Genomic DNA, 25,733 nt, shown 5'->3' with positions numbered 1-25,733 from the left:
CTATTTGGACTCTGTGGTTTAATTTTTTTTTTTAATAAGAACGTTTTACTTTTATATAGAAAGGTATGTCGTTTGTTTCACTGAGCAATCGAATAAGAAAAATATATGTTTCCACTTAGCTAAGCAAATTCAACTAAAAAACTAACTAACTAAAAAACAGTAAAGCTGTTAATCCAGAGCCGAACAATGGACACTTATGAATCCAGTGATGTTATTTGTACTCCGCATCACTAGAGGGCGAGACAACGACCCGCACTGACGAACAAAACAGCCAAAAGTCAAAGGTTACTAGCAAGATGGCGTCGAGTAAACGTGTTCTTTATGTTGGTAAGAAAAGCATCAAAATTGTCATCAAAATAACAAACTCTTCGTTCTTAAATTGCGCTAGTTTAACCATAGAGCCTCGTCCATGTTTAGGGATACGATTCCGGTTATCAGCTGTAGCCAGGAAAGGGGCAAAAGATTAAATATCAGCTTGAACTGCACGGTCAGTGAGTTTTAACATGAAATATTAAAATGATTGGAATATGTTTTGTTTTTCTCAGGGGGTCTCGCGGAGGAGGTGGATGAGAAAGTGCTGCATGCGGCATTCATTCCCTTCGGTGACATTACGGATATTCAGATCCCGTTAGATTATGAGACGGGTAACTAACACACATAACTTAAATTTAAAATACACTCCCATTATTATAAATTAAAAACACACTTAAAAAAACAACATAAACAGTTTTACGACTTGAACATACGAAAAAAATATCGCACATCATGTTTGACTCTTTTTGTCCATAGAGAAGCACAGGGGCTTTGCATTCATCGAGTTTGAGCTGGCAGAGGTGAATACGTGCTAAATCTGTCTTCAATTAAGAACACATCCTCGATTCAATCTAAATAAGATGGAAATATTAAGCATTGGAATACCTTGTATATTTTATTAATTAATTCAGGTCCACTTACGTAACAAATGTTGCTTCTCATAGTTTACTTGTCACCCATACATGACTGGTTTGTCTGCTTCTAAAAAAAAAGGATGCTTAAATACACCAATATTTCACTTTTTCAAGTTCTGTCTGCTTTTTCCCAGGATGCAGCTGCTGCTATTGATAATATGGTGAGTTAATGAACCACTAATTTCTGTAGTCTCAGAAAACCTGATGTATGTCAATCTTCCTCAGAGCTGGAAGTCTAGGTTAATATCTATTTGGCTTTCATGTCATGCAGAATGAGTCGGAGCTGTTTGGGAGAACCATCAGGGTGAACATCGCCAAACCCATGAGAATTAAAGAGGGCTCCTCTCGACCAGGTGAGTTCTTTTTTATTGCAATAGGTTGCTATGATAAACTCTCACTCTTATGCCGTTAACTTATTTCTTGCATGTCCTTGAAACACAAATCTGAATTACATTGCTGCTCTGCTCATAGTGTGGTCTGAAGATGACTGGTTGAAGAAGTTCTCAGGGAAGACTGCTGAGGAGAGTGAGGAGACGGAGTCAGCTGCGGAATCAGCCAGTACAAACACTCAGGAGGTGGGAATGTTGTAATAACATTGGTTGGTTTTAGTATGAAATATTAAATGCCTGGCTTGTCATATTTGTATAGCAGTTTATATATATGTTTTAATCTGTGTCTGATGATCTTTTTGGATTTTATATTCTGATATTTATCGTTAATGTTTTCTGATTGGTATTTTGTGTTTCTGAACAGGGAGAGCCTCCAGCAAAAAAAGGCAGAACTAATCCTCAGGTCTACATAGACATCAAGATTGGCAACAAACCTGCAGGTCGACTGCGCTTCCTTCTACGAGCAGACGTTGTGCCTATGACTGCAGGTCAGACTCTGTAAATTATCTTTAGAGGTTCCTATTTCTTTACTCAATGTTTAAAGTTCCTATTTTCAAAATTCATTGTGAACAATTCAGCCATGCATATTTCATTTTAAAACATTTTTGGCCTGATAAAACTGGTGAAATGACAGACTCTGGTGACATACTGAATCCCCTCCATCCCATCAACAACCGATGGACAGAGCCAAGTACTTTTTCTGTTTTCAATAAGTTGTTGCATGGTCCTGTTCAGGACTTCACAGCACATTATAGTGATGTGCGTATCTGCGGATGCTGAGGATAATCCGCGGGAAGATTTTCTTATGATTAATACTTTTCAAAAGCCACTTATTTCCAGGATTTATTGTCAGCTTATCTATAATTGCTCTGTTGCTAACTAAAAGTGGCTAGGAGCATGAGTTGGGTTAAGAGTTTGTGACTGGTGGGTGAATGCTTTTAATAGACTCCATTCAAGCTCATTATGTCATGTGCACAGCTTGGGCTCATACAATTTAAAATACTGCATAGGGTTCATTATTTCAAAGTTTGGCTCTATGCAATTTACTTCAACATTGATGACAGTTGTGTTACATGTCACCCTGTAATCTGAGTCATATGTTTTGTTTTTTTTCTGTCCAATGCTTCATAACTATTGGAACAACTATTTTGAGACTGTTCAAAATTGTTTAAATCAAGATTGATGACTGCCCAACTACTGCATTCTTTGGGGTTCTTAAAGTTTGGACTCTGTTTTCTTCAAAACAGTTAGATATACGTGCCTTCACTTCTTTATTTGCTAGTTGGAGGATTTAATTTTTTTGGAAGTCCACCAAGCCTCTGGGTATTTCACAATGGCTTGTTGATACTATGTATTTTTTGAAACTGGAAAAGATAAGATGTTCTCGATATGCCAGCTGAGGTTTTTCCCATGATAAATGGCAACACTTTAGAACATTTGTTCACTCCCTTCAAACTTTGCCTGTTGACTGAATTTCTTTGAATCATCAGTCCCCCCCTATTGAATTGTGCCGATCAGGTGTGGAAATCTAAATAAAGATAAAATCACAAGTTCGGGCGTCGGATGATTTATTTTTAACAGTGGATTCAGGTGACATTAGAGCTGTGCGCATCTCTATCACATTAGCAGTTCGCCAATGAAATGTTTGCTTTGCTAAAAACTTCTGTTTTGTTTGTTCTGCAGAAAATTTCCGTTGTCTGTGCACACATGAGAAGGGCTTTGGATTCAAGGGCAGCAGTTTCCACAGAATCATCCCTCAGTTCATGTGCCAGGGTGGAGATTTCACCAATCACAACGGCACTGGGGGGAAATCCATATATGGAGGCAAGTTTGAGGATGAGAACTTTGTCCTCAAGCACACCGAACCAGGTGAGATGAGTCCTCAGCTTGAGAAGTTAGGTGTGTGTGTGTGTGTGTGTTCTGAAAGGTTATTCCGGTGTTTATTCACAGAAGCCTTTGAGAACCAATCCCTTCACACATACTCCGTTTGCCCATTTTAATATTATACCATATTATACTTAGCATTCACACTGCAATGCCAGTGCATTGAAGGATTGGTGCGGTGCAGTGATCGTTTCCTCACAGTCTGTTTTTTTTTTTTTGTGCTTCACACGCTGATTTAAAGTTATATAGCGCTTGGTTCATGGTCAAAATGAACATGGATTGACATGAAAATGTAGGCTAGTAATTTTACCATAAATGCATACAAGTAAAGTATAGTACTATTTTTTTTTTTCAAAGTCATCTTATAATGGGAGGAAATTTCATTGGTTATTGGTGTGGATTGTAAGTTAGTTTAAAATGTTTGTAATACTAAAGTTTCTTGTTTAAATGTTTTGCCTCATACTTGAGCATCTTAATATGCAAGTCTATATAGAAATAATAAATTGATTCTAACAGTGAAGCGCACTGCAATCACATCTCGTGTGAAAGCTCAATGAGTGTGTGCTGCTACTGCACTACTAATGTGTAATACATACATACTGCAAACGGATCATGTGTGAATCTGGCATAAATGTTCAGGATCAGTTAGTATATTTGTTGATGTTGATTTCATGTTCTCTGACTATGTACTCATAGGTCAGCTGTCGATGGCAAACTCTGGTCCCAATACTAACGGCTCTCAGTTCTTCATAACTGTTGATAAAACTGACTGGCTTGATGGCAAACATGTGGTATTTGGAGAACTCGTAGAGGGCATGGAAGTACTCCGGGCCATGGAGGTAAACGGAGGGAGATTAGATTTGCAATCGCTTATGACTTGACTATTAAAAAGTTGGTAGTCAATAAGATAAATGTTTCTTAAGCTCTCTGAGGCTGCATTTTTTTTATATGAAAAATGCAGTTAAAAGCTTTAATATTGTGAAATATTACAATTTACCATAGCTGTTTTCTATTATAAAATGTAATTTATTCCTGTGATGGCGAAGCTGAAAATCATTTTAATATGCTGGTTTAGTGCTTAAGAAACATTTCTTATTAATGTAATCAAAAATTGATGCATTTTTAAGATTTTTTTTGACGAATAGAAAGTCCAATAGAACAGCATTCATTTGAAATAATCTTTTGTAACATTATAAATTATTTACTTTACCCTGCCCCCAAACCCCTATTTTGAATTAATCATTTAATATGCATGTTGCCTAGAATTTAAAATGCTTTGTTTAAAAATATTTAAAAAAACTTTTTGTCCTGTTTTTTAATTACTTTGTATCTGTACTGTTTTCTCAGGCTCAGGGATCAAAAGATGGTAAAACCAAACAGAAAGTCATCATCTCTAATTGTGGAGAGTATGTGTGAGATCAACATAATGTGTCTGACTGCGTGTTTGGGAGTGAGAGTGAGTGTAAAGAAAAGCTGTTAATTTGTTTTTGTAGTACTTTGTATTTGTAAATATCTAAATAAAACTTTTATACATATCCTAGTCATTTTTGTCCTGCTAATTATTGGCCTTTATTTAAGGGGGGGGGGGGGGGGGGTGGGGTGGTAAGTGATATTTAAATCAACCCAAACAAACACACCCCTATCTTAATTGCTCCGCCTCCAATTTTACCCGCCCTGCTCCGAGTCAGTCTCGAACGCCGATCGCCAGCATGCAAGGTGAGTGCACTAACAATGACACCTAACACGAGAATGACCTGGCTGGAGCTTGCAGATCGTGGTGGGGCTGCACCTGGCCGGCGCTACACGCGTCACCCCGCCCCATACCTACTCTGATTGGCTCCATCATCTTTAATAGGCATACATAATAGAAAGTGTGTTCATTGTTTGTGTAGGAAGGAGCATCATTTAAAAAACTGGAAAAACTGTGCAGTTTCTCAAAGCCTTCATTATAATGCACAGAAGGAAAAAAACATTATCCTGTAACTCGCAATGTCCCTGAAATTGTTTGGAAGGTCTTTAGGCGAAATCAAGTACGACCCCACTATCCACAGCAGGAGGGGCAGGGGCTTCAGGTAGAGGAATGAATTAGGCTAATGTAAAAAAAAAAATCTCTCATAGTCCTTGATGTTGCAGTACAACTTACAGTATTTGAGTGTACTGTAATATGCCTTTAATCTATAAAATTTTAATATGGATATTTTTCTTACACAAACGAATTGCTACACTTCAGAAGACCTTTATTAACTACCCCAGAGCCGTTTCAAGCACTTTTATTATGGATGAATGCGCTTTGGTGGACTTCCGAAAAATACACCCATTGACTCCCATTATAAGGCTCGGAAGAGCCAGGCAATTTTTTAATATAACTCTGATTGTATTCGTCTGAAAGAAGAATGTCATATACAGCTGGGATGGCTTCAGGGTGAGTAAATCATGGGCTAATTTTCATTTTTGGGTAAACTAACCCTTTATGTTGTCTGGTGGGATTTTTTCATAATGTCTGTTAAATGTGACAATAATACTAGTTATATTTTAATAATATTTAGGTCTTCAAGACATATATTTGTTGGATTTAAATTCAGAGCATTCAGTGTCATTGGAATAGCAATTTGGTAGAAATTCAGAGCTTCTGGTCCTGATGGTTGTAGTGTCATTGGAATAGCAATTCGGTAGAAGTTTAGGATGTTTAATTTCCTAAATGTATATTACCGACTACGTCCTCTAGATGGCATCAGTGTTCCAGGAAAACCACTACAGTAATGTCATACCCAACAATAGTAGAGCAGTTAACCGTATGATCAGATCTCTCTACGAAGAATGTTTCATTTTAATTATTAGCATGGCGAGTAATGGTTGAGGACCTGAGCTATTAACACTAGGTTTGTGGGTTCAGTCCTAATAAGGACCGACTCTTCTGACCATTTATCAGCATGGCACCCTTGAGTCATGTTCTGCTTCCTCAGATCCTAGAGCTGCATTTATTTATTTTTAAAAACTTGGTGAACAATGAACCAGGAAACCAAAAGATATTTTATTTCAACACAGTTTGTGAGATATTAAAATGACATAGAGACACTAAAAGCCATCAAGCCATTTGTTTTAAAAGCATATTAGCTTTAAACACATCAGCAACTCAGCAAGCAATGCCCCACCCACACCCCCCATGTGACACTTTGGTTGCCTTGCCAAACGCATCTTGATTTCAGCTAAACATCTGAAGAGTTTTCCAGTTACACAATATTAAAAAAAAACTAGATCACGGGTTCTCAACTCTGGCCCTCGAGGTCCACTTTCCTGCAAAGTTTGACGCCAACCTTGATCAAACCCTCCTGCCTATAACATTTTTACTAATCCTGAATAGCTTGATTAGGGTAGGAACAAAACTGCAGGAAAGTGGACTTCGAGGGTCAGAGTTGAGAACCCCTGATTTAGATCCTTAAAAAGCGAACAGTTGGAGAGCATTTATGGGTAATTTGTCAGTGACTTTGAGATGTTTACTGGAATGATGTTGTCTGCATTTGTTTAGCTTTGTTAAAAGTGATTAAAGCACATAGGGTTGAGTAAAAAAAAAAGTGAGCAAAACATTCACATTCAAGTTCATAATCATACCAACATTCATGCTCATAATCCAAATTCCCTTAAGATTTTTTCAACAGAATTGCACTAAAGAAACATTTATAAAATCTACATCCTCGAACCATTATTCATCTCATATCCTCCAGAAATGTCTGTTCAGAAATGTCTTGGGGAAATACTGAAGCGTGAACAATTATATCTCAGTAAAATACTCCTGGATGCTGAATATCACAATGTGTCTACACAGAATGCAACATCCAAGTTATAAATTACGCTATGATGCCTCATCACATGCTATGGACACAATATGAATGTTTTGTTTTGTGATAGTGTCTGTCACTCATGGGTTCAGCCTTAATTCATAAATCACAATAAAGACAATATTTTCTCCCTTCTGCTCAAGATTTCGACCAAGTGTGTTTCTCAGGGATAAATGTCAATGTATTGTAATTGTAGTCTTCATTAACAGCAGGCTTAATTGCAGTATGATTCTAAATGAATTAATGATTTAAATACATATCGCACAGAGAAAATGTATTTCTTATGAGAATGTAATTTATCTTAATGTTTGTCTGCTGCTAAATCTCAACTGTTATCTTTGGCAATGATTCAGAAACAAGGAACAGACACTCAATTTGTTTATTTTACCTTCTGGACTTTCCTCAATGAAAGTGTTAAAATATCACCCAGAACAGTCTCAGGAGTAAAAATCCACTGTGCACGCTGTAATGCAAATGCACAGGGTTGGATTTTAAAGTAATATTTGAGTAGCAGCAGTTACAGAAGTCAAGTGCTCTGTGCTCTTAATGTTTCCCTAATGTTACTCTAATGTTAGTAAAGGTTATGGCTTCTCCTTCAGCTGCTTTAGGATGTTTTGTTTATTGACCCTGGCTGTAGCAAAGTTCTATAATTAAGAGCTTTTTTATGTGGTTCAAAAATGTTTTTTTTAATATATTTACTTCAAAATCTATTTGCATAGAACCTGTTGGTAGGAAACAGGGTCACATTATTACACCATGTGCTTCAGTTGTTCATTTGTGCTATTCATTGCCATTTTAAGGCTAATTCACACTATACGATAGACACCAACCAACAGCAACAGAAACATCTGTTGGGTTTAGTCGGTTTTTAGTAGGTTTAACTTGAGTGTGTCAGGTCGCGGAATGTCTGGTGATTGTTGGCATTGGTCAACATCAGTTGGTGCAGTATGAACTAGCCTTTATACAAATGGATGTTTTAGTTTTTTTTGCAAATTCCTGTGGCAAAGTTCATCCTAAATTACTATCCAATACCAATTGCACAAAACAAATGAAGGATAAGACTGCACGAATGAGCTATAAATGTACGATTTTCTTCGTCTCCCAAAGTTGGAGTGAGGCTATGATTTTAAGGCGCCAAACATACATTTGTTTTTCTTACCATGCAAAGAAACACATTCCAGTTTCAAGCACTACGTGCTGGCTCTTTGAACTTCTCTGGAGACGATGTTTAATCTATAAATATTGACCAAGCATTCTCTTTCTCAAGCGACTCCGAAGGGTCATCAGAGGGATGAAATATCCTGCTCATGCAATTCTTCCACCTCTCTCAGGCAAACTAAGAATGAAAGGGAATAAGATCCCTTTGGCCTCCACAGGTGCTCTTAGAGCGTCGTCTTTGAATCGACCTCCATCCTCTTCCACAACAAACTGAAGAGTCTGAGATTTATTCACACAGTAGATGCAATTATCGATGACAGCGCATCGAAATGGCAGCATGCAGCCCTGCTGCTGGGAGGCACAGTCATGCCACATCTTCACGATGGTGTTGTATTTAAAGACGCTGATGCCCTGTTCGCGGTTAACGTCGAATCGGTAGATGAAGCTCTTGAGAGCCACCATGTCTGTGGATTTTTTCCTGCTGTTGTTGTACGGACACTCATGCCATTCGTCTCTCTTGGGGTCATATTTCAGCAACCGATAGAAAAGAGACCCTCCCGATACATACAGCTCACCGTTACATGTAGTTGCTTCGTGAGCCACTGCAAATGCCCCTTTAGGTAGAGGAGCCACTGCCGTCCAGCGGTCCATTCGAGGGTCATACTTCTCCACCGTGAAAAGACATTCACCGCCAATGGCATACAGGTTCCCATCCATTGAGACAAGCTTGAGTTGCGATCTTGCTTGGTTCATGGGTCGGACTTCGCTCCAGCGGTCTGTAATGGGATTGTAGCAGAACACTTTGTCTGAGACCTTGCTTTTCTCCCCAGTTCCCCTGATCCCACCTGCCACAAACAAGTAATTGTACATGGTACAGATACCACAGCCCCTGGTGTTGATGTCGTCCGGCATGACGGTCAGGGTGTGCCAGTCCTTACTGCTCGTGTTGTAGTAGTAGATCATGTGATTGTCCTCAAAAGACGTGATGGAGAGGGGACTCTGGGGACGGCTGCTGTTTCTGCTGGGCGGTCTACTTCCTACACGTTCAAACACATCGTTAAGTTCCGCCACCATCAGGCAATTTCGGCTCTCCATCCGTTTGCGCAGGATGAGATCTCTCTCTGAGCCTGTGAGGCGCCCGTAGACCGCTGGATCTCTCAGGACCTGGAGATAGTTGTCACTCATGAATCGATAGGCGGTTTCTTTCAGTTCATTTAGTCGCTGCTTTTTGGCGATAGTTAGGATTTCGTAGCAGTTCTCAGGTGTGATCTGTCTGGATATGGTATCAATAGCAGCCTGTACCGCACAGGGCATCTGCAGGATCTTTGCCCCTGTGATGACATCCACAACATCATCTTTGCTTACGTTCATCTGGGAGGTGTAAACATAATCTACAAGCACCAATAAAGTCTTGTAGCTCATTCCTTTTACCTTCAGGATGTCTCTAGAAAGCCTGGCTTTGAAATAATCACTTTTCTCAGCTAATACTGATTTGTGTGCTTGTATTTTCTGTCCGCCCACCTCTATGACTAAATTCGGCTCTTCTTTTGCAGAGAGAGCTTCTCTTACTGCAGATCCACTCAGCTTTAGCCCTTGGCTTGATTCGAGCCCAGTCTGTCCAAATGATGTTCTGTAGCGGGTCTGATCTGCTCCTTCAGAGGAACTTATAAAGCATCCCAGGGTTTTCTCAAGTGACCTCGTTTCCTGGGAGCTTGAATGGGAATGATTTCTGTCCTCTGTGAAGGAGACATTTTTAACGTCAAACTGACTCCGAGAAACCTCTCCATCTCTTAGGGCATTGGATAATTTGTCAATTTCCTCCATGTTCTCTGGTCTGAAGCACAGAGAGGGTGCCAAACGGCAAGATACCTTTGTTCCATTTGTTTCTTCTCTAATATTCCCTTGACTTGAGGCTTGAGTCATATTTCTCAAATTGAGGTCTAGATTTTGTGCTTTTCTTGAGTCCAGAGACTGAATGTGCTCTTGAAATCCACTGTCGCTAGATAAAGCATCTTGTGCGTATTCAGCACTTGTTATAGCACCGTAGTGTCCCAAACTCCTGTTGTCAGTCAAACCTCCTGATTCAGACGTATTGCAAGTAACCTGGAGATCCTGCAGTATTTCCATGCTGGGGATACCAGTTTTCCCCATAGATGGGACATTGTTGTTGTTCCCTTCAGCGGGGATAGGTGGTTCTGGAGAGTCAGGGTTTGCAGCGTGAAATATAACGTCTGCTTGTACTGTGAACATGTTTCTGTCTTGCAGAGTGTTGTTCATATTTCTGTAGTTGCGGCACACTGTCACTCATTTAGTGCTTTCAGAGCAGTAAGAACAACTTAATTTGTCAGAAGTTTCTCCTTTGTCGACTGTAGAGCTAAATCAATCCCAATGAGCCTCATCAATGACTGGCAGATCCAAATTATTGGGGTAATGATATTTCAGAGACAGCATTGCTAGGAATGTCCTAGCTAGACAGGTTTTATGTTTGTTCCATCAGAGTATATTTCACCCAGGTAAACAAGAAAACCCCAAAGTTTTCTTATATTGAGAGAAGATTGTGTTCTCATCTCTGGGTCGAAACCTTCCAAGAAAAGAAAACAATGTTATTAATTTAAATAATAAAAAACATATAACTAAAATGTATATTCCTCAAAGGAACTATCATGTAATCCAAATCCAAAAATGGTAAATATAAAAAACATCTTCTTTTGGGGGGAAGGCTCATATTTATTTATTCTAACAAGGCAAATTATCTGTCTGCTGCAATGACAGTAACATATATCGTAGGCATGACATAATGAGATGCTGTTCAAATAATCCTCGCAGATCAACACCAAAACGCTAAGACACTATAATGCGCACGCGCACTATTCGCAAACCTACTGACAGCTTTAAGGATTAAATCTTAAAGACGTCGACAAACAGAGATTCATTAGTACCTTACGTTAATATTCTGTCATTATAGTCGTTACATGACCTGTTTTATAGATTTTATAAACAAATGTGCAAAGGCAAATAGACAAATTATTGATAACGCCAACAAAAAGGTGAGGCAGTTTCAGACAAATAAAGTAATCTTTGCAATAATAATATTGAATACATTATAAAATATTCAATATACAAGGCCCTAGAACCCCAGTACGTGATAATTGGCAGCATATATTTGAGCAATTCCTTACACAAAGCGCTAAGTCAGTCAGTGACTGTCTATCCAAATGCACCGAGCTGCAGGGAGTCTAACGTTAGACATTTGTCTGAGATTGTCTTGAGTTTTTCTAAATGTAGACCACTTACCCATTCACGTGAATGTACTATCCATCCCATAATGTAATAAAACGACAGTTAAGCAAGGACTTATCCTCCTCGACCAACTGTATGCGTCTGTTCAAAAGCCTCGACTGGAGAATCGGCGTCCACAAAATATCATTATTTATGCGGATGAAACGAAATATATTCCATCCTGTGCTCCGCATCTGATCGACACCATCTCTCTCTGCTTTGCACAGTAAAATCAAAATACTGGATTTTACTGTTAAACTGAAAGATAGCTAGTGATCTAAACCACACCCCCGTTTGTGTTCACCCTCTACAAATCAGCTGCTGATCAAATCCGCGGGAAGCGCGAGACGTTCCTACAGACGCGACGCGCGCGGCCAAATGAAGGATGTTGCGCAACGGTCTATGGGAAGTCCCAGCAGCGCGAGGAGCATTTTAACGTTTAATGCATAAAAATACTGACGCGCCAAACCATTTTAGTTTCATTGAACGTTTTAAACACCATTATGCTGCAATAAAATGTAGTGATTTTCTAAAGCATAGTAAACTGGCACAATCCGTAATGACAGTGTTTTGTAAAAAAAAAAAAAAAGAGTCAACATTGTACATAAAAAAGGCCAAAAAATAGGAAAAATTTTTTGTCATTTCAGGCTTTAAATTGTCTAGAGCAGATTGACTTGATCTGGCCTTCTCAAATGTTGTGAAGTTTTGTGGGCGCATTATAGAGGAGAGGATCATTACTCTCCATCCTGATATTATGGGCTGGGCTGCTCTTCAATAGAGTTACTATGGTAACCACTCAGAGAAAGCAACACATCAGAGTTAAGACTGTCTGTCAGCCTGACAGCACATGGTCATACTGAGATGTCACTATTAGCCCTCTAAATACACACATCAGCTGTTCTCAGTCTGAGGGGACTCACAAATATCCCTGAGCCCGCAAAGGCTGAAAGCATCACAAACATAAATATATATATATTCTTACAAACACTGAAATATCAGCAATTTTCCTTTCTGTTAAAGAACTGTAAATACAAGTATAAGAACTAATTTACTTTTATAATTCTTTCCATTGTGCAAAAATCTGCATTTTATATAAATATTACAATTCTCACCAAGTGCATAGATCCAAGTAAGAATATCAAAGCATCCAATATATAAGTAATCAACCATCAGAGTCAAGGGATAAACATTACTTTTTTTAATTTCCCTTTTAGGCAGACACCTTGCAAAATTAATATTTGAAGACCATTTTCTCTTAAACATTTGCACTGGGAATATAAAGGGAAAAAAAACAACCATAATTTTTTTTCTTTTTTCCTTTCCTTCCTTCCTTCTTTCCATGTCCAGGTCAATTTTACCATAAGCTCTAAAATCAGTGTTGCTGATGGTAAAGTGCATTTCATAGAAATCCATCCAACTCCTCTTTCAACCTCTATTCTATTATCTTCTTGGGTCATTCCCTTATGTATGAGCTGGCAGTAATAATAGTCCATCAAAAGGAAAAAGGAAATAAAAGAGGCCAGTGGAAAACAAAACAAACAAACAAAGAAAGAAAATTGGTTATCTAGTACACTTGCACAGATATACAAAGAAAATTGGTTAAAACAATGATATATATTTGTTAAGTCAGAAATACATATCACAATGTGTCAATATAAAGCTTTTCCATTACTTTAAATATCGATAAGTATAAACCTTAAATTAGGATTATGGAGGAACACTATTTCTCTTTTAACCAGTAACAGTCGACACCAACTTCACTTCAGCACCCAAAAGAATCTCTGGCCCGCCAGAGAAACCCATTCAAGTCATTCAGTCACAGGTTGTAGGCAATCACAGAGGCCAATCTGAAGGCCATGACACCTCAGATGAGCTGCTGATGCAGCCAGTGTTTCAAAACCTCTTTTACAAGCACCCTTGTAGTGTTGAGATGCTTTTCACAAAATGTCTTCAAGAATAACAACTAAAATTAAATGAATAGCTGAACAGATACTACAGGTAAGAGTGTTTAAAATGAGACAAATGAAACAGATTTCTGCTATTATACTAAAGCATGGATAGATTTTTTTTTTTTTTTTTGCAAAATGTAATTATTTAACAGTTAGACCTGAATATTTTCACACTGCAGTGGTACTGACATATTTTCATGAATGTATCTTTTAATTTTGGCGAATGTGCCAAGTGGTAAAATACATTTCTCTGATGCATGACCGAGTACTTGGTAGTTCAGCTGATTCCTGGAACACAATCTTTTTCCCTTCATTCATGAATCTTTTTTTCCCTGTTAGCCCATGACTGAAAGCAAGGTCGGTCTATGGAACTGCTCTCTCTGACATGTAATGCTCTAGAAGGAAGACACACACAGTAAAAGCATCATTAGAATAGTGAAAGAAAGAAAAGATTGATACTGGTGTTTGTGCAGCTGCATCCAAACTAAACCCTGTTCCTCACCGTTGACACCTCCATCTATCTCCCTCACAGGTTGGGCAGTGGTATTTGCCACACCATAATGGTTGACACCATCTCCTCGTGCTTAGACTGTTTTGTTTTTCTGTTGATTCTGCGGTGTCCCAGCCCTCCAGACACCACCAACAATGAGCTCACATTCGCTCTCTCAGTCTGCTTGGCCTTCTGGAAGTGAGCTGGCTCGTTCAGCAGGTCATATATCGCCACGTCTTCTGGCCCGTGCTCTAAAGAGCCCTGAGACAGAGCCAGAGACCCACACGAGGAGGACAGGGAGTTCTGGAGAACTGGAGCATGTGAGGGAGAGCTCAGCCCAGAGCAGTTTTCGTCGAGTTGGGTTCCCGGCACCTCCTGGGCCCCAGGCTGGCATTGGCTGGGTGTGCTGGAGGTAAGAGTTGCCATGGTTGCTTGGGAGACATTACACACTGCTGTTGCCATTGTGAGGAACTTGACTGGGCCATGGTGAGCATGAAAAGAGACCATTCCTCGACCTGGAACGAGAGATTCAAACATGGCAAATTCGTTAAAAAAAGTATTCTCAAGCAGAATAAAATTAAAAATTGAAATGCCAGTTGACTAAAACATGTAGTAAAATATTTTTCTCTTCATAAAAACAAAATATATATGTTTTTGACTTTTAGTAATGACAATGTATTATGGAAATTTTAATGTTTTAAAAAACAGATGTCAAAGTGTTAATCTAGTATAATTTATATTCTATTATCGCATTTATTAATATTTTAAAACATTTATTTAGCTTTAATTTATTTCACTTCAGTTAGTTGTCAAGCTTCATTGAAATAATTGAAAACTATTTTTAATAGTTTTAGTTAACAGTAACAATACTGGTCATAAACTGTATGAAAAAATGGAAGTGGTTATCAAAAGCTGAGGCAGAAGGTAATTTCATTGTTGGGTGTGGTTTGATCCTGAACTTGTGCTGAATTGCATTATTCAAAGGCCCTAAAGTACTACAAACAATAAAATACTACAGTAGCCAACAAACATCTGCCATTTACACAATTCCACAGCTATGCATTAAAAACAGTTTTAATGAATTTCTAAATGCACTGACAGATGCCAACAGACACTTTGTCAAGTTTTGTCTGATCAGTGTGTTGCCATGTTGGCATCTGTCGGAGCTTGTTTTCACCAATTGAACATGATGAATCGGCACTTGCCGGGTCTTGGCATTTCTGAGAAATGACGTACTGTAATCTGGTGATTGTCCGCATTTATCTGTGCGGTGTGAATTGGCCTTAAAGGGATAGCTCACCCTAAAATTTAAATTAAGTCATCATTTACTCACCCTGGTGTTGTTCTAATGCAGTATGACGTTCTTTCTTTTATGGAACACAAAAGGAGAATATTTTTTTTAAATGTCTCGCTAGTCCATATAATAACAGTAAAAGGCAACCAGCATCAAGGTTGCTTTTTTTTGTGTGTTTTTTTTTAAGATGCAAAAGTATCACAGAATGATCCCATGTGCCGTATATTCCAAGTGTTCTCGCTGTATACGATAGGGTTTGGTGAGAAACAAACAGAAATTTAATGTATTATTTTACGAAATTCATGACCTTGGCCATTGGTCTTCTCTGCACAGCTGTATGACGTGTGCGTTTATGAGACTCCAGTAGTGGCGCAGTTCACTCTCACCAGAAAAAACACACAAGTTGTGAGAAATCAAGATTAACAAAAACGCAGCATGAAATACAACGCCTAGAATTCCCCAAAAAAGTATCTGTGTACTTTCTTAAGAGTCAAATATCACCGGACCGGAACTCTGTTTGTCTGATGACAGTCAGAATGACAGTTGACAGATGTGAACGCGATAACTTCTTGTTATGAAGAACACAATGGATATGTTCACCTCAGAGAAGAAGGTACATAAGTTGTACTTCATATGTTTTTGTTCTTGATTTCTCACAACTTGTGTGCTTTTTCTGGGGGCGACAAGGAGTGAACCACGGCATGTTGTACAGCTATGCAGAGAAGACCAATGGTTAAGGTCAAGAATTTCTTTAAATAATACATAAACTGTATTTTTGTTTTTCACCAAACACTATCGCCAGAACACTTGGAATATACGACACGTGTCGCATGGGATCATTCTGTGATACTTTTTCGTATTTTTTTAAAAGCTTGATACTACTCGCTATTCACCGCCAATATATGGACGAGCATGAGTGGGACATCTTTTTAATATATTTTTTGATTCTCCTTTTGCAGTCCATTAAAAAAAAGAAGGGCATACGGAATTAGAACAACACCAGGGTGAGTAAACGATGACTTAATTTTTCATTTTAGGGTGAACTAGGGTAGTCCTACACATGGCAGAATGAATTGAACCCACCTGTAACTTTTGGGATGCCCTGTAGTCTGGGCACAGACAGGGCCACTGTGACCCCGAGATTTGTCCCCACTAACAGCAGACCGTGACTGACTAACAGACTGCTCACAGAGACTCTCTGCTGTCCTGAAGGTGGAAACACACATGTGATAAAGAATTATTTTATTACTTGCAATGCAACCTAAATCAGAGAAAATGCATACTACTAAACACTTGTGGCAAGCATTCATGACTAGAGGTACTTGGTGAAATATTCACCCAGTGGAATAATAACATCATCCACACATGCTAGGCTGTGTGGGTAGGAACACGACAGCATGTGTGGGTAGGTTACTATGGGGATGATGCTGAACAGCAGTTGGTTTCCGAGGAAACCTGACACTATGCGCTCTTAGAAATGAGAATGAGAGAAAGGTCTCATCAGAAAGAGAAGAATGACAAATGCTCAGATAATTGGTTAAACAAACGTCTCTAAATCTGTCAAACACAATGAACATGTACATAAACTGGAATAATTTTTAATGAAATAAAAATGATCGAAAGTTCTATTTTCCATAAAACAGTCACAATCTGGTGAATGATATTAAATCTATTTCAAAATAATTTGGTGATTAAATAAAAGCAATTAAATGTTTAACACTTTTAATGTCTTTCAGCCATTTCTGACCCATTATCGGTAAAGAACATAAAATAAATTGACGCTGAGAAAAATATCTAAATAAATACCATAAAAGCAAATGTATAATTCTTTTATGAAATAAATAGTCCCAAAGTTGGTTGGATGGATGGATGGATGGACGAACGGACAGACGGAAATATAATATATAATATAACCATTGGGACCGGTTGAATTCATGAAGTTAAGAGGAATAATTAAGCGATAAAGGGATTTTATACATTAGACAGAACAATAATGTGTTTGCAAAGAAAGAATGGCATCAGGCACAGATAAGTTCTTTTGTCACTAATTACACATGAGCAAACAGAACTGCAGGCAAAAAGGAACAACATATAACTTGACCCTGACTATACTCTCACACTGATCTGTGGGTTAACCATCCTCCTAACACCTGATTGGTCAGAACCAGACTGCAGGATTGAAAAGTCAGAGAACAATGTTCTATTCAGCTGTTCCAGTGCTCACTGACTCGTTAGGAAAGGGTTGGCTCATATTTCTGAGCATCGCAGATCATTACATTAGTCATGGAAACTGCTAAACAACTGAGGAATGAATTTGCAAAAACACTATTCTGCACAGAAGTTTTTTTTAATTTATTTTTTTACTGCAAGTCCTGAATATTAGAAGGCCAAATCTGTCACAAATAAACTTTTCAAGGGCCACTTTGTCAACAAGTGTTCAGTCCACCTAATAGCTGATGGAGAAAGACCTAATTAGCTTCATAGACTATGTCAATGTGCATAAAATCAACCAGATTTATTTGAGAGTGCTTAAAGGGATAGTTCACCCAAAAATGAAATTTCTGCCATAATTTACTCACCCTCATGTTGTTCCAAACCTGTATGAGATTCTTTCTTTTGTTGAACACAAAAGAAGATATATTGAAGAATGTTGGTAACCAAACAGTTAACAGTAGCCATTTACTTCCATATACTATACAGAGAAATTCATACAGGTCTGGAACAACTTGAGGGTGAGTAAGTGATGACAGATTTCATTTTTGGGTGAACTATACCTTTAACTAATTGCAAACTACAAAAAAGAGGGTCCCTTTTGTTTATAAAAAAAAGAGCCTGTGGTGCATTCTTCTCAACTGGCTGCTGTGGTGTAGCTCCACATCTCCAACATCCAAGAATAGATTTAGCTATGGGCTGCATGTGTATGTGTGTCTGCACTCTGACCTTCTGATGAGGGACAAGAAAGACATGTGCATGGAATTGAACTGTTTAAGGTCTCAACCTATTCATTCTATTAATGTGTCATTATTATTGTTATTATAACAATGATTTCCATTTAGAAGATTATGTTATTGTAATATAAATTACTGTAGTTGTCTTTTTGTTTAATCTAAGTCAAGCTGTTGTGATCAGTTAATCGCCTGCTGGTTGAGTGATATTGTAGCTGATGTCTTTGTATCACCATCAAAATACTGACACACTTCACTATAAATCATGTCAAGAACAATAAAAAAACGATTTGTCAATTATTGGGGGGGGGGGGGGGGGGGCTGTCTGTAACCTATTTTTTAAAATAATATTTAAACAAATGAAATCATAATAACCAGTTATCAACATGGCAGAATTTAATAAACAGGATGTTAATAATCTAACAGGATAGCAGACAATCTGAAATTGTGCAATTTTTCTGACACTAGTACAAAAAAAAACATCTGTCCAAGCATTAACCACTAACGGGGCTAAAGGCGTTTCTAAACCAAAATCCTTTCAATCAAAAAATGAAATGCATCATCCATACACAATTTATGTGATAATGAAGACCTCTTTGAACCCCAAGAGTCAATGCAGCTGTTTTTGTGGTGGCTGCTGTGTTTGTGCCATTACTGCACACATGAGTGAGTATTTAGGTCACAAGAGACAAAGCCATCGCAGACAAAGACCACTGTCTATACCTTCACACACAAACACACACACTGATATCAGGTCTCATTCATTTTCACAAATTCCACAATATGCATTTCAAGATTTTCACTCCACGCTTAATAAAGGATGACTGTTCTGCATCTTAGACTACAGACGTATTAGGATGATAAATTGACACAAAGAGCTTCTGTACATTCCTAACATAATAGGCAAACAACAAATCTTTTACCAGTCGTACGGTTATATCCATTACCAGACGAAGGGATAATGACCATGTCTACCAGCCATTTCAGCAAATGTTACATAAGGCAATGTGTGACCATCTCCATCCCTTCAAGGTCAGGACACAACACAAAGGAATTATGCAACAAAGCCCTCATCCTAAAATCTGCTCTTGCTTTACTGAACACAAATCGAACTAAAACGGGTTCTAGGTTCCCTCTGTCTGAGGTAACTGCTAGCCATGCAAAATGACTGTATTCAACTGTACTGAAGTGAAACTACAGAAACATGATACAGCAAAATTCTCTCCTTTTGTAATACACACGTGAGGGAAAAAATGCTTCACCTTGAAAAATAAATGTTTAACGGCAAGGTATTTTTTAGTTTGAGTGTTGGGACTGAATGACTTAACTATAGTGTCAGTTTCACTCAGCAGCAATAGATGCCTTTTAAGGTGATTCAAACTTCACCTCATTCCACCGATGAGCCAACTAAACTGCCAACAGAATGATAGAAGATACCCTAAAATCCCAAGGAAAACCTCAGAAACAAGTAAAGACATAACACGGCACAGGAGACAACCAGCAGTGCCTTTCATGAACGAAATCCTGCCCTGACAAATAAGCCCCAGAGCTTAAGGAATAGCCGGGCATGACTCAGCACAACCAAGCTGAAGGATTCTGGTGCTGGAATTTAAAAGACAATATCCTGTATTTAAGGTACTCAACCAGTACCATTCAAAAAAGTCGCTTGAGTTTAGTCAGATTCTTCCATTCAAAACCCAGTCTGATGTATTCAATGATGCCATGTGTCATTATAGAGCAATTCTGATAGTAATCAATGCTTTTTTTTTGTGTATACCTTGAATAAAATGATTTAAAAAAGCTTGATGGATAGTTTGTAGGCACTTCGAATAACATATAATTCTGCAGGGAATTAAACAGTTATCTGGCAGGTTCAGATCCACCCAGGTGTTTAAATGAGCATTTCAAAGCCAGCTGAGGTACCAACACACCCTTAACTGTTAGTCACCAAATCTAGGAAGTTTTCATTGCAACAACAGTAGGCAAGGAAATATGCCAACAGATCATGGATATCTGACCAATCAGATTGAAGAAAACTTCAGCAGGACTCATCTTGTCCAGAGTGTTGTGTTATACAGTATGTATGATACAATGATAAGAACCAGAAAGTGTGAGTACACATAAATGATACTAAATGCTAAAAGAAATGGCTCAAATAACCTTTACGGACTATTTTATTGAACTATTAAGTAGTTATATGAAAACTATTTACCTATTAAACTAAAATATTAAGGGTCCTAATTATCACTTAGATAAAATCTGAAATTAACATGTTAAAATATATGACTTTAAATGCACTGCTGCAAGTAGCAGTGAATCAGTTTCAGGGAACTAAAGTTGCGGTCAGAGATAAACCCTTTTTCTCTCACACAGGAAGTCCTTCTTGTGGCTGATGTCTCCATTTGGACAGTTTCCTGTGAGGCAAACTGCTGCATGAGTTCATGGTGAGGGACTGCTGAACTCTACTCGACCCAACCACATTGTCCTTCAAACATTTGATCTTAGGGGAAAAAACCCTCCCAATCTAAACAAAACACTGTGAAAGAGCTGATATTGCAGTTTCCTCTATAATGAAGGTCAGGATGAATATTATTAGCAAGGACCGTTATAAACGGTGTCATGATGTATCAACCTTGATGTATCAAATAGTGGATAAGAAAAACATTGTTCTACAGCTATACAGGAGCATGACACCTAAAAGAGGCCTTTTGCAATGTTCCCAACTTCCTACTGAACATACAATAAGGAGTGGGGATCATAATTATTATTAGTGCTGTAATATCGATTAATTGCGCCTAAAATAAAAGTTTTTGTTTAAATAATATATAATATATATATATATATACACACACACACACACACACACACACACACACACACACACACACACACACACACACACAAAAACTTTTTGTTAGATGCGATTAACCACAATTAATTGATTAGAAAGCATATTAATTATTATTACTACTAAATAAAAATATTAAACAAAATAAGAAATATTACTATTGTGTTTCCTTGTAAAATAAAAAAAATCAAGTATTTAAGAAAAATAATATGATATTTTTATTTTACAGCACAACTGTAAGTCTTAATTTCTTCATTTTTTAGCAATTATTTTGGTGGAAAACTGCAGGAAGCCCTTAAAGCGTCACTTTTGTTGACAACGGCATGTTTCCGCATTGTTTTGTATTGAAATGTATTAGAAGTTATTTTGAAAAACTTTCCCTTTTTTGGATGAACTCACAGCACTAAAGACATTCCTGGTGACAAACCCTGCCAATCAAATTGCATATAAATAACAGACTGCTTTCAGAGAGCCAAAAGAGTTTGGCGTCATTTATTTAAATTCCCCAAAGTAACATAGTTACGAATAATGATTCTATCAATTTCCAGGTCTAGAACATTATATAGACATTAGACATAAAGAGAGAACAAGATACAACATATTCAGTGAGGAACCCCCAACACACAGTGAGAGTGCCTGGACTCTACAGTCACTATGGAGATTTAAATAAAGCTCCTTTATTCAGCTCTGGAGAATAAAGAAACAGCTCTCTTCTTAACAGAGCACGTGCACTGAGTGATTCAAACCCCATCTATACATTTAACGCTTCTGATTCATTTACCAGATAAGCTGTCATATTAAAACACACCTCTACATCTCTCAATTCTAAATTTGCTGATAGATAAATGATAAATACAGATGAAGTTACAGTGCACATGTGCCAGAAATACCACAATATCACTCCCGAGTGACATTTTCTACTATTGTGTTAAATATTTCAGATGAACCTGCCCCCTAAACCGTACATGAAAATGATATAAGATGCAATATGGACCAAAACAAATACTGTTTAATCAAACGTCTGACTATGCAAGACTAAGTTCTCTTTGACTGCATTTTACCAAACACTCAAGAGAAGACATTTCAACAGAGATTACAATTCAAACAGATTACAGTTTCAGTCCTAAACGCAGCTGGTGTTAAAGTGGCCACCATGCCTGCTGCCTGACTGACATGCGCCTGACACTGGGGGTTATTTTGGGAATATTTGGTGAGGATTAATAAAGCCCGATGTGGACTTTTTAATCACTGAGATCAAAACATTCAAACATAACGACACACACACATGCATACAAGCATTAAAGCCATTTCGAAGCTACCATAAAACCCAAAAAGACATAGAAAAAAAAGCAATGCTGTGGTCATTCTTAGTGTACTGCTCTTTGAATGGCTTCCTGAACACGTTGGCTTGTGTTGAGCTACACAAACGGCCCATTCAGAACTACTAATGAAAATGAAACTAAACCAAATCCTGGAAGAGATCCAAAACACAACGAGTGGAAATGTGAAATACTCTGCCACACTAAGAAGAGTCCACCTCTGATTTCCCCTAAAAAGCCTATCTGCAAATAAGCTGTAAAATCTGCATGCTTTAATCGTATAAGGGCAAAAAAAAAACTTTTTATGCCATTCTTATTTTGCTCTAAGGGAAAACAAAATCAGACCAACGTGACCTCATCGGAGTGAGAACGTACAAAATCTGGTTGTAAAATGTTATACAAGAAGTTACACATTGCTCTGTGATTCTAGAGGAGATGCTGTAATTGACCTCCACATGAAAGAAAATCACATGAGAAAGAGACAGACCCACTCATGATGTCATGTTATGATGTAAACACAGAGCTGTAAATCAGCAGAGACACCTGTAATCTGCCTCTGTCTGGGGACTACAAATGATAGGGAGCTGCCTCTAAGGGCTAATCTTTGAGAATCATAGTGTAGAAGGCAATCATTTTAAACTGATATCATTTGAATTTGCAGTTGAGGGAACAAGAAGTTAAGTGTTGAATTATCACTTCTACTGGTCATCCCTAAAGGGATAGTTCACCCAAAAATGAAAATTGTCATAATTTACTCACCTCATGCTGTTCCAAACCCATAAGACTTTTGTTTATCTTCAGAAAACAAATGAAGACATTTCTGTCCCTCCATTGAAAGTCTGTTTACCCAAAAGTCTGATGCTTTAAAATATTCATACAGAATTTTTTTTAATAAATTCATATGAATTACAGCTGCACAATTAATCGCAATTTACATTTAATAGCACTTAAACCATTTTGGCTTATCGCGATTATGAAATTGCAAAGGCTGCGATTATTTTTTATGTTTCTCTGTGATAGCGACCTTTGGTGTTCAGATGGAGCAGCATTTACTACCGATCAGCCGCACTGACAAGTTGCGCATAAAATAATTGCCGCTTTTGCCAAATCACGTGTGTTTCATTGCGATTAATCGTGCAGCTCTAATATGAATCGAGTGGCTTAATCCAAGTCTTCTAAAGAGACACGATCATGATGTATGATGAAGGAATAAGTTACGGCACTACTGTCATTTATGAATATTTTGAGGTGTGAGTTTTGGGTGAAAGACTTTCAAAATGGAAAGACAGAAATCTCTCAGATTTCTTTAAAAATACTGTATCTTCATTTGTATTCTGAAGATGAACAAAAGTCTTATGGGTTTGAAATGACATGAGGGTGAGTAAATGATGACAGAATTTTCATTTTTTGGTGAACTATCCCTTTAAGATCTTGTGTAACCCCTTCTGTTCTACTCGTACCGCACAGGATTTAAACCGAGGTTTCCGGCATGGGAGGCGGGCGCGTTAACAAGGACACTAAAGACAGCAGATTCTAGTGTCAGACGCTAGTGCGCCTCTTGAGGTCAGGAGAGGGAGGTTTGCCTGCACAACCTCTACTACTTGGCCTCCGTTACAGTTACACTCACCCCCCTGAACCTCACTCCCATCTGGGTCACGGCACCTAAGTTACCCCTCTGGTTCTACTGGCATCGCACAAAGCAGGATTTGAACCGGCATTAAGGCATTGGAGGCGGGTGAGCTGACAAGGATGCTAAAGACATCAGTCACTAGCGTCAGTCGCTAGTGCGCCTCAAGGCCAGGGGTGTGAGGTTTACCCACACAACTCTTACTAGCTGGCCTCCGTTACACTTGGAATATGTATAGGTGAATATTTACAGCACCATCTGTTATGGGTGAGTTTTTGTGTTGACATTTCGCACTGTACCTGGGAGTATATTGTTGACGGCTGTGGTAATGTTGATGTCTTGCAGGTGGTCGAGAGTTTCAGTGTGAAAAAGTCGGAGAGTGGAGCCACTGCTAAAGGATATCCAGATCCCCACACCGGCCACCACCATATGGGACACGATCATTCCCTCTTCTTGATGGGCTTCAAACTGACGCTGTCAACACACATACACAAAGTTTTTATAAATAAATAAGCATCTAGACTCAAACATACTTTTATACACCAGATTCTGGACTGGACTGGAAAACACTCGTCTGACTTTGCTTGGCTTAATTTTTGGAAAAGTCTGCCTGTGTAACCTACTCATCTGAGGAATGAGGTAACCCTAAAGAAGGCCCAGAGAAGGAAAAGCTGATTCTGATCTGACCCACTACAGGACTACATTTAGATTCTACAACTACAGCTTGACGTATTTGCTGGAGCAAACAAAATAACAGGGAACTGCTATAGGAAATTTAACAGGGTTTGTGGAATGCAAACCCCACAAGAACATCAGACCCAAAACATTATTCGACTGGAAAAAAAGAGAAACGATCTGGCTCGTGCATTTCTGCACATACAAATCTGTGCTTTTCATCTCTTTAAAGATGATCTGAAATTTCACTTTCTATTTGCATCACTGATTCATATTTCTTTCCAGCACATATTCGTCCCTCACTCTCTTGCATTTGAGTTAATCATTTGACAGTAAGCAGAGCTGTTGAAGGCTAATGAGCTTAGTGATGTTGACTGGATCACAGGTCAGTGTGTCACTGTCTGCGTGTAGGACAGACAAGACATGGCTTTCATTTTCTGAGATCACAGCAGGCCTCTCTGTCCCCATGTACTGTGAGAGTGAATGAAGAAAGAAAGAGTTCTCTCTCTCTTAAGATAAATTGCATAGCTCTTAGTAGCATCACAGCTTTAGGTCATAAAAATATAGACCCACACATATCTTTACATATGCAAATAATAGCATATTGCCATTCAGAACCTTTTTCTTATGTTGACTTTTTTGACTGGTGTTTCCAGTAAAATATGTCTAACATAATTAAGTCCTACAGATATTTGGATTTTATAGTAAGAAAGGGATTCTGGTAGACTGTACCACTGTTTGCTGAACAAAAACTTGGTTTTTTCAGTAGAAACACTGATCAAAACAGGTGTGCAGAAATGTGTGTATAAAGTGCTGTACTACCTCCACAGTGTGTGTCTGTGTGCTGATGATGAAGATCTGCCCTCCTGAAGAGGCCCAGACGTGTTCACCCACCACCAGCAGGGCTTTAACCGGCAACACTCCCAACTTCAGCACACGGGCCCCTGACTCGACCCAGGAACCGCCTGTGAGGGCGAGAAAAGACATGAAGACAATCTGAATCTCAGATATTACTGTTTTAAATGCACAGAGAAGAAAAGGGTTGGTGAACATTGAATTTGAGAGATTTTGTGTGAGAAAGAAATCAGGTTAA

The 25,733-nt window shown here is 38.4% G+C and overlaps 3 protein-coding genes across 6 annotated transcripts in view; 1 reads left to right on the top strand and 2 right to left on the bottom strand.

Annotated features, from left to right (window-relative positions):
- Positions 1–219: 219 nt before the first annotated feature.
- Positions 220–4,760, top strand: ppie (peptidylprolyl isomerase E (cyclophilin E)). The gene is made up of 10 exons (XM_077239557.1): positions 220–327; positions 546–644; positions 790–833; positions 1,082–1,108; positions 1,219–1,300; positions 1,419–1,522; positions 1,701–1,824; positions 3,020–3,205; positions 3,917–4,059; positions 4,568–4,760. Exons 1-10 carry the CDS (start codon positions 297–299, stop codon positions 4,634–4,636), a joined length of 909 nt encoding a protein of 302 aa, XP_077095672.1. The 5' UTR covers positions 220–296; the 3' UTR covers positions 4,637–4,760.
- Positions 4,761–6,229: 1,469 nt separating this feature from the next.
- Positions 6,230–11,869, bottom strand: kbtbd11 (kelch repeat and BTB (POZ) domain containing 11). The gene is made up of 2 exons (XM_077239555.1): positions 11,509–11,869; positions 6,230–10,795 (listed from the first exon to the last, which is right to left on the bottom strand). The coding sequence occupies exon 2, from the start codon at positions 10,489–10,491 to the stop codon at positions 8,362–8,364; it is 2,130 nt and encodes a 709-aa protein (XP_077095670.1). The 5' UTR covers positions 10,492–10,795; positions 11,509–11,869; the 3' UTR covers positions 6,230–8,361.
- Positions 11,870–12,676: 807 nt separating this feature from the next.
- Positions 12,677–25,733, bottom strand: part of arhgef10 (Rho guanine nucleotide exchange factor (GEF) 10) — a 51,136-nt gene continuing 38,079 nt past the window's right edge. For all 4 annotated transcript variants that reach the window (XM_077239545.1, XM_077239548.1, XM_077239549.1 and 1 more), the window contains 5 exons: positions 25,463–25,605; positions 24,265–24,439; positions 16,310–16,432; positions 13,945–14,447; positions 12,677–13,837 (listed from right to left, as the gene is read on the bottom strand). In XM_077239545.1, the coding sequence (XP_077095660.1) occupies positions 13,969–14,447; positions 16,310–16,432; positions 24,265–24,439; positions 25,463–25,605 (920 nt within the window). In that variant the 3' untranslated portion in view covers positions 12,677–13,837; positions 13,945–13,968. The remainder of the gene's footprint in view (positions 13,838–13,944; positions 14,448–16,309; positions 16,433–24,264; positions 24,440–25,462; positions 25,606–25,733) is intronic.

This window comes from Siphateles boraxobius, unplaced genomic scaffold, assembly GCF_051911475.1.
Source record: "Siphateles boraxobius isolate OS27281-9 unplaced genomic scaffold, OSU_SipBor_1 22, whole genome shotgun sequence".
Lineage (NCBI taxonomy): Eukaryota > Metazoa > Chordata > Actinopteri > Cypriniformes > Leuciscidae > Siphateles > Siphateles boraxobius.
The sequence above is the reverse complement of the archived record's forward strand: the minus strand, read 5'-3'. Positions and strand labels throughout refer to the sequence as shown.

Bases quoted from the DNA above. Each gene is read 5' to 3' on its own strand.
- kbtbd11 (XM_077239555.1), bottom strand. From the start codon at position 10,491: ATGAACAACACTCTGCAAGACAGAAACATGTTCACAGTACAAGCAGAC.
- ppie (XM_077239557.1), top strand. From the start codon at position 297: ATGGCGTCGAGTAAACGTGTTCTTTATGTTG. The intron at 1,301-1,418 runs GTGAGTTCTTTT...CTCTGCTCATAG, and splicing joins AGAGGGCTCCTCTCGACCAG to TGTGGTCTGAAGATGACTGG. The intron at 4,060-4,567 runs GTAAACGGAGGG...CTGTTTTCTCAG, and splicing joins AAGTACTCCGGGCCATGGAG to GCTCAGGGATCAAAAGATGG.